The 9,237-nt window shown below is 43.9% G+C and overlaps 1 protein-coding gene across 1 annotated transcript in view; it reads left to right on the top strand.

The window, feature by feature from the left end:
* Window positions 1–8,928, top strand: part of pex6 (peroxisomal biogenesis factor 6) — a 19,792-nt gene extending 10,864 nt beyond the window's left edge. Inside the window, 11 exon segments of the mRNA XM_050043837.1 lie at window positions 369–743; window positions 1,032–1,218; window positions 1,403–1,479; window positions 2,811–2,928; window positions 3,116–3,321; window positions 3,519–3,580; window positions 3,680–3,788; window positions 4,344–4,460; window positions 4,816–4,893; window positions 5,511–5,650; window positions 8,199–8,928. Of these exon segments, the coding sequence (XP_049899794.1) occupies window positions 369–743; window positions 1,032–1,218; window positions 1,403–1,479; window positions 2,811–2,928; window positions 3,116–3,321; window positions 3,519–3,580; window positions 3,680–3,788; window positions 4,344–4,460; window positions 4,816–4,893; window positions 5,511–5,650; window positions 8,199–8,335 (1,606 nt within the window). The 3' untranslated portion in view covers window positions 8,336–8,928.
* Window positions 8,929–9,237: the final 309 nt, after the last annotated feature.

Here is a 9,237-nt window from a genome sequence, read left to right as displayed (position 1 = left end):
TTCTTCTTCCTCTTCTTCTTCTCCTTCTTTCTCTTCTTCTTCTTCTTCCTCTTGTTCTTCTTCTTCTTTTTCTTCTTCTTCCTCTTCTTCTTCTCCTTCTTTCTCTTCTTCTTCTTCTCTTCACTGTAAGAATTCATAATAAGTTTTCACACTTTAAGTTATAAATCAAAAAAAAAAATAAAAACATTAGTGATGTCATCATCCATCTGATTATAACACAGCTACGATCAGGAACAGCCGGCTTTTCAAAAGAAAATGCAGCTTATTCTCATGACNTTTTTCTTCTTCTTCCTCTTCTTCTTCTCCTTCTTTCTCTTCTTCTTCTTCTCTTCACTGTAAGAATTCATAATAAGTTTTCACACTTTAAGTTATAAATCAAAAAAAAAAATAAAAACATTAGTGATGTCATCATCCATCTGATTATAACACAGCTACGATCAGGAACAGCCGGCTTTTCAAAAGAAAATGCAGCTTATTCTCATGACATGTTCCTCCTTCAGTGTGTGTGTAGTTACACTTCCTGTTGTTACCTGTGTGCAGGTAGACTGTGTGAGTGTGTGTGCTGACACTCCTGCAGCGTCGGAGGTGAAGCTGAGCTCGGTGTTTCAGCGGGCCGACGCCCTGCAGCCCTGCGTCCTGCTGCTCAGGAACCTGCAGCTCCTGCTCACGGCTCGAGGAGGTGCAGAGGAGGACGGCAGAGTCCAGGCGGCGCTCTGCCAGCTGCTCCACAGCGCCCCCAGCAGGTCACTGACCGCCTCTAACCCTCACACTGTAACACTGATCTGTGATCAGGTCAGCCAGCTCATGTTGTCTCAGTTATCGACAGGAAGTACCTCAGACCGCCATCATTTGATCCTGAACTCCAATCAGCACGTGAACTCCTGAGGTTAATTAAAATGTAATTAGTGGTTTTAATTGAGGTAAATTTGAAGCTGTGAATGACTTCCCCTTCTCTGTCGAGGTATGACGGCCGTCGGTTGAAGTGAATCACACCTCAGAGGAAAAGTAACACGGGTGTCTTTGTGTTTCAGTGTGGTGGTGGTGGCGACAGTCTGCAGACCTCGGGAGCTGTCTGCAGGTGTCATGGCAGCGTTTGTCCACCAGGTGGCGTTGGAGAGCCCCACCGAGGAGCAGCGCCGCTCCATACTGGTCAACCTGAGCCGAGACCTTCAGCTGGGGAGAGACGTCAACCTGGAGAGACTCGCCAAACTCACTGCAGTACGTCACTGTTAGCAGTCAGGACCCAGACCAGTACAGACCAGTCATAGAAAAGGGGTCCTTTAAAATGGCTGTGAGAGAAGAGCTGTGTGCAGAGGGTGTTTTAATTTAGTCTAAACTCAGACAGTGAGAGTGTTCACCAGTGATTCCTCCTTCTCCTCCTCCTCCTCCTCTCCCTCCTCAGGGGTTCGTGTTGGGGGATCTGAGTGCTCTGCTGGTGGAGGCTGGTCGAGCTGCCTGCAGGAGGCTGATTCACACCTGGTGAGACTAAACGTTAAAGATCGTAGGCGAGGCTGTGGTGATAAAATAAATTTGGGATGAACTATGAGCTGCAGCGATTTACGGGTTCTATGGTATACTGTGATGTAAAAGTTGATAGTTATCACACCTTATCTACGATATAGGAAAAACTGTGACTGGACAGAGAATCTCTACTTTATCTGAGTTGCTTTCTAAGAGGAGACTTTTTACACAAACTTCCATCAACGAAATGGTTTCAGGTTTCAGTATTTTTAATAAAATGTGTTACGCCTCTGTTTTTATTCTGACTGATAATCATCTAAGTTCTTTGATACCATGATACAGTCAAAGCTGCGATACTTTCTGAGATCGTTATCGTAGCATGAAAATCTCACACCATGCAGCCCGAGGATTAACCCCGCCTTACATCACGTGACTCCCAGCTTCTTTCTCCAGTGTGAATTTGTCCTGCTTGTCCTCTGTCTTCTGCGTCTTTAACTGACAGTGTTCATTTCAGAGGAGAGTTCTCAACGGGCCGAAAAAATTACAACCTGAACCGACCCGCATGAGCTGAAGCCCAAACACGACCTGTCCGACATCATCAACATAAAATACTGAGCCTGAGCTCGACCAAACCCGACCCCCCTCCCAAATGCACGAGTTAGCTTATAATGCCCAGGACACACTGGCTGTGTGGTGGCACAAACCACGCGCGTCTCCAGTGGAAAATGAACCAGCTCGGGGTGCCCACTAGCTGACCTGGTAAAGCAGGCACCCCATGTACAAAGGCTATGTCCTTGCCACAGTGGCCGCAGGTTGGATTCCAACCCATGACACTTTGCTGCATGTCATCTCCCCTCTCTCCCCCCCTTTCACGCTATAGCTGTCCTATTGAACAAAGGCCAAAAGTCCCCAAAAATATCTTTAAAATAAAAGACAAGTGACCAGCTCAGTGGATCACCGACTCTCCATGGTGTATTTCCCCACCAGTGAAACTCTCTGCTCCGGCTGGGAGGAGGGACAGAACCTGCCTGCTCCCCAACCCTTCTCCCCCTCCCTGGACTTTTTAATATGTTTATTTATTTACATTTTTTTTTCCACAGCCCAACCCGGCCAATCAGCACACATTTTCAGCCCGAGCCCAACGCAACCTGTCGGATGTTCTGGGACCCGTCGGGCTCAGGTTGAGATTGAGAACTCTAGTTCAGAGCAAAAAACAGTTTGGTCGGTGCAGACTGTAAGAATTAAGTTTATCTTCTTAAGAACGTTATAACGTCTGTGTGTGTGTGTGTGTGTGTGTGTGTGTGTGTGTGTGTGTGTGTGTGTGTGTGTGTGTGTGTGCGCGCGCGCAGTGGTTGTCGGCAGGAGGAGGATCTGTGCTCCAGTGGAGTGACTATCCTGAACCAGGACTTCACCTCCGCCCTGGAGACCCTGCAGGACGCCCAGTCCACGTCCATTGGAGCCCCCAAGGTGATCACACAATGAGCCTGTAAAACAGTTTCTATGATGTAATGTGTCTGTGGGCTTGTTGAGGAGTTCCTCTGCCTGCTGCTGACCTAAACATGAACGACTGCATCATGAAGAAACCAGCCAGGTGTTGTATGATGTCCTCTCTGACTCTGACCTCGCTGCTGGTGGAACTCTTTTGTGTGAACAGATCCCTGATGTGCGTTGGGAGGATGTTGGAGGTCTGCAGCAGGTGAAGAAAGAGATCCTGGACACAGTTCAGCTTCCTCTGCAGAGACCAGAGCTCCTGTCCCTGGGTCTGAACCGGACTGGAGTCCTGCTGTATGGACCACCGGGAACAGGGAAAACTCTGCTGGCCAAAGCTGTGGCTACTGAGTGCTCCATGACCTTCCTCAGGTAGACACACCTTCAGCTTCCTCAGGTAGACACACCTTCACCTTCCTCAGGTAGACACACCTTCACCTTCCTCAGGTAGACACACCTTCAGCTTCCTCAGGTAGACACCTGTCAGAAAAATAACAGTCAGAACAAAACACAGGTGACATTTTCATGCAGGTGACTTTAACGTGTGTGAACCTGTTTGTGTGTTTCAGTGTTAAAGGTCCGGAGCTCATCAACATGTACGTGGGTCAGAGTGAAGAGAACATCAGAGAAGGTCTGTTTTCACCTAAAGGATCCTTCTGCTTCATTTCAACCTGAACTCACTGAGTTAATGTTAGTGTGTGTGTGTGTGTGTGTGTGTGTGTGTGTTCAGTGTTCGGCAGAGCGCGCTCAGCTGCTCCGTGTGTCGTCTTCTTTGATGAGCTGGACTCTCTGGCTCCCAGCAGGGGGCGCAGTGGAGACTCTGGAGGGGTGATGGACAGGTGAGTGTTTACCTGCCCTGATTCCAGCTGTGTCACTGTGTGAATGAACTTTGCAATCTTTTATAGATGTAGTTATTGACTTCTTGTACCACACCTTATCTCTTGTTTTTGTACTGTTTGTTTAGTTTTATTATGCAGTTATTCATTTAGACTTTTGGTTCATTTTTATCAATTATTTAGAGTTTATGTTTTGTTTTATTTACTCTTTTATTTAGACTTTTTTTTATATGTTTTATTTATTTAGACTTTTTTGTTAATTTTTTAATATTAAAACTTTTTGTTAATTTTCATTAAATTTTTTATTTATTTATTATTCTTGTTTTGTTTTATTTATTTAAATATTTAGGCATTTGTGTATTTTATTTCATGTGTTATTTATTCATACTTTAAGTTTTGTTTTATTTATTTATATTTTTGTTAAGTTGTATTTAGGTATTTGTGTTTGTTTAGTGTTTTTTATGAAGTTATTTTTGTGTGTCTGTTTCTTTTGTCTTTTATTGTGACGTCGTCTGTGACATCAGGATCAATAAAGTTTGAGTGAATCTCTCCGTACAGAGTCGTGTCTCAGCTGCTGGCCGAGCTCGATGCTCTGCACTCGTCTGTTGGGGTTTTTGTGATCGGAGCGACAAATCGTCCGGACCTGTTGGACCAATCACTGCTGAGGCCGGGCAGGTCAGAGGTCACACACACACACACACCTGTATCACTGCTATCATGTAAAACCTGTTTAAAAAATCCTTTAATCTGTGTCCAGTATTTATCGTGTGGAGGAAACCTTCAGTAAAGTTTAGATGTTTTTATTTTTCTGTGTTTACATGAACCTCAGATTTAAACATGTTGTTTCTCACATTAATGAAACCAGAGTTCAGACTGCTTTGATCAGATTTTACCTTCAAAGTGTGATTCTAAACACCTCATTAGGTCAGTCTGAGTCTTATTTTAACACAAAGTCCATCCCATGAGGACAGATGTGTCCCTGTGATCCACAGCTGTGACATGTTAAACTGTCTCTCTGTGTCCTCTTCAGGTTCGATAAACTGGTCTACATTGGAATCAACGAGGACCGAGCCTCTCAGCTGCAGGTCCTCCGAGCCATCCTAAGAAAGTAAGAGCAGCTCCCCCTGCTGGGCCACAGCACACCTACAGTTAGTCTGGACTAGGGTCAGAGCAACAGAGGCTGAATCCAAATGTCCGCACATCCTGGAGATTAGGGGCCGTACACATGCCAGGTTTTTTTGCACTCTCAAATTCATTGTTTTTAATCTAGACGTGTGGCAGGTGCGCTCAGACACTAGAGCAACACCGTCGTGCTGCACAGGCGTTCCCAAGCACCTGTTTTTCAGAGCGCAACACCTGAAATAAACTGAAGCTGAAAACACACTGGTGTCGCTGTGGTGATGCGCGTCAGGTGGAGGCGTCACGCTGCAGCTCGCTCGGCTCCACAAAACATGTTTGCATGCAGATTTTGCACGTTAGAAGACATGGAAATAAAAATAAAAATTAAAAATTGTTATTTATTCATCAGCAAAATAAAAGTGCAAAACACCTCCATCAGTCATATATATATATATTTCTGCTTACAAGCTGAGCAAAGGACAGTAAATTAAAAAGTGTTGATTAGAGTGGATTAGTCCTTTAACATGGCTCTTTGTTCCTGTGGATTGTGAATGGAGGATGTTGGAGTGTTTTTGTGACCTAAATGTAAATAAAAGTTGTGTTCAGATTCCAGCTGGACGCTGCTGTGGACCTGCAGCAGGTGGTGGAGCGCTGCCCCGATCACATGACCGGCGCCGACCTGTATGCCCTCTGCTCAGACGCCATGACGGCCGCCATCAAGAGGAAGATCTCTCTCATCAACGATGGTAAGAAAACGCAGACACCACTTCTGACAGGAAGTCCAACATGTAAACGACAGAGCTCAGACACTTCCTGTCCTGAAAGGTAGATAGATAGATCACTCGTTCATTTACACACCAAACACTTCTGATATGAATCCATTTAAATCTTCTCATCGTCACAGACTCTGTCACCGATCATCTAAGGTTTTCCTCATGTGTCGTTCTTCCATCTGTCAATAACTGACAGAGGGGCTGACTTGTAGCTATTTAGTTTTCACTAATATATTTTCACACGAGGACATTACTGTAAAACTTCAGTTAGTAGCCCGGGCTATTATTTGCTTAAATGACTGAACTCAACTAGTCTATATTTGGGACAGGCCTTAAATTCCTTCCACACTAAACTGTTGCTCAGCAAAGATCAGGAAATACAATGAAACTGTTTATTCAAACCAGTATGAATGTTAGGGCTGGGTTAAAATAATCGATTCATTTGAACGACCTGATATCGATTTGTAAAATCCGAGATTGATTTTTTAACGCACTTTTTCTCACCAATGTGTGAAGCTTTAATCCCGTTAATCTCGCCAGTAGTGAACGGGCCGCTGCACTAAGTCACCAATGACTGTAGTCTTGAGAATCTCCGACGTCGCCGGCGTCTGGTGTAATTTATCATTGTGCTGCAGCAGCCCCTCCTCCTGCTGTCTGTGCGTCGGGGTTGCTGCGCCACTTTACACACATACACACACACACACACACACACACACACACACACACACACACGCACGTAGTAGAGATGCCGCCGTGCAGACAGGAAGTGAAGATAACTTGAGCTGACGACAGCTACCCTTGTTACTGTGAGTGCAGTAAAACCTCCTCGAGGAAAAAGTCAATACTTTATCAATACAGCTGATAAGCAACATGTAAACATGTAGAGAATATTTCAGTCTGCTCTGTCCGCAGTCTGTCATCCACCGCCGCTGACATCATGTTATAAACAAGCACAGAGGCTTTACAGCTAACAGCCAATGGCGCCGTATAGGGGAGAAAAGTTAGGACGATTGGCGGCATCCTGCAAGGGGTGCCAGCTGGGGACTCCATAGTTCTCCTGGGGGGATTCCACGCTCACGTTGGCAATGACAGAGAAACCTGGAGGGGGTTTATTGGGAGGAACGGCCTGCCTGGTCTGAACCCGAGTGGTTTTTTGTTTTTGGACTTCTGTGCGAGTCATGGACTGGCCATAACAAACACCATGTTCGAGCACAGGGAGGTTCATAAGTGTACCTGGTACCAGAACACCCTAGGCCAAAGATCAATGATCGACCTTGTGGCCACCTTTTAAGATGGGGACCACCCGTTTGCACCGAGCAGTTCAGTTCAGTTCAGTTCAGTTTGCTTTTTTTTCCCACAGTGAAAGTTGTGGATGGTCCCAACAGAAGCGTTCCTTAGCGTCCCCATGTTTGGTCCCCCCTCTGTTGGGGTACCTAGCACATAGATCTGGTACTAAAAGGTGGAGCTGTGAACACTGCAGTCTGATTGGTCAGTAGAGGACGCTCACTCTTGTTTTATGTAACCTCTGTTCATACATCAGTAAACTACAACTATAAAATGAAAGAGAAAAAAATAACTTCATTCACTGGGCCGACTGCCGGCAACTTTTAAGGTGGAACGTTAACTTGTAATGTTACTCAATGCATGAGTTGATGACGTGAATCCATCAGCACACCTTAAATTTCACTGTGACAACTTTGACCATCACTTTAGTTTTTATATGACACACACTTTTAGTAATGACTTTAAAAATATAGATTAATTTGGAGCGGATTATGTGAAGGTCATATATTCTAATCCTCACTTCCTGTGGGCTACAGCAACACTAAACCCCTGAGCTTGCCTGAGAAGGACTAAATGCACAAAGCTGCTATTTTTAAATATCCCATGGAGAGAGACTCTCACTGCAGCCTGTTCTATTTTGTTCTGAAAATGTGGGCGTGCAGCCTCGTTCTGTGGACGATAAACCAGGTGCAGACTTCCATCTGTGTCACCGCTGATGAGGAAATACAGCGAGTGCTGGACGGAGCAGTGAGTGACAACAACCCCGCCCACATTTAAGAGGACTGTCTGAACAGACCCAGGGTCTAGGTACCATGTCTGAAGGCTTACTGCTGGTTCCAGAGGGACTGGACTGAAAGGGTTTGGTGGAGACGGGGCTTTAGATGAGGACTGAACTGTAGTAATGTCATTAAGTAGAATTGTTATCAGTCAAAATCACATTATGGCTGACACGTTGCCTTGAACCAGTTTGAACCAGTCCAAAAGCAGCTGCTGATATCTACAGTTTCTGTCACTGCAGATTACGTGGTCAAAGAACAAAGAGGAAGAACTGTTTGACACGACAGAAAAAAAAAACAGACACATGAAATAAAACTTTTTAATTCAAAGCAGCTGATTAAGAAAACCATGGTGGTCGACTTCACTTTAACTCTGCCCATCTGTCTGTCTGTCTGTCTGTCTGTCTGTCTCTCTCTCCCCCGTCTGTCTGTCTGTCTGTTTGTCTGTCTGTCTGTCTTAGGTCTGGACACAGAAGACTCGCCTGTCCTTGTCTCCGTTGAGGATTTCTCTTCAGCGTTAGAAAACTTCATGCCGTCAGTTTCACACGAGGAGCTGCTGAGATACAGAAACATTCAACAGAAGCTCACTGCCAAGTAGAGACTGATGATGATGATGATGATGATGATTTTAATGTTCACCACTCAGATGAAGGTCTCATTTAAAGCACATATCAACACTGTAAAATACTGTAAATGTAAATAATGTAAACAAAAGTTAATTTATGAAATTCTGAGATGTAATTATTAAATATTGCCGTTAACCTCGACTAATGAAACCAGACGTTAGAGTTCAGTTTTTCTCTTGATGGAACCATCGCTACGTCAAATGCTAATGATGGTTTCTAAAGGCTTTTCACAAAAATCACTTTTACCATTAACAATTACTTGATTAATGTTGTGATATTCCAGCTCTGCGTTAACTGCAGTACCTCTGCCTCATATTCTTATTCTTATTACATCAACTATAACCAGTGTTAAATATACACATGCATATATAATGTTGTAAAGCAACCTTTTAAAGGGTTGGATCATGTCGTGACACAGAAATTTAAAAATCATATCCAGGTGTGAAGGAGAGCTAAAATGTTGGGATTAAAGAAAAAGTCGCAAAACTTGAAATAATGCTGATTTTATCACTTTTGTCAAAACAAAAATTGAAGTAGGCTTTTTTTTTTTTTTTTTAATACTTTACAGATTGTTCCTGGGCAGAGCGGAAAGAAGCTGCTATGAGACGCAATGAAAATACATTTTCATTATCAAATCTGTTAAGGCTTATTTCTACATTTCACTGCAGTAGTCATAAAACTATGATACAAAGTTATGAAATTTCAGTGGACAAAATCACAACCTCTCAGTTCACTGATCATTTGGAGATTTCTGAATTCCATCAGTTCAGCAATAAACAAATTCAAAAAACTTCGACTTGGCAGGTGATGAGTTTTTGCTTCACAAAGTCATGACATGGCAGGATGCTAAGCTATATACAGCAAGCAGGTTTTA

The sequence above is a fragment of the Epinephelus moara genome, chromosome 5, assembly GCF_006386435.1.
Source record: "Epinephelus moara isolate mb chromosome 5, YSFRI_EMoa_1.0, whole genome shotgun sequence".
NCBI lineage: Eukaryota > Metazoa > Chordata > Actinopteri > Perciformes > Serranidae > Epinephelus > Epinephelus moara.
Note: the sequence above shows the minus strand (reverse complement) of the source record. Positions and strands in the feature narration are given on the sequence as shown.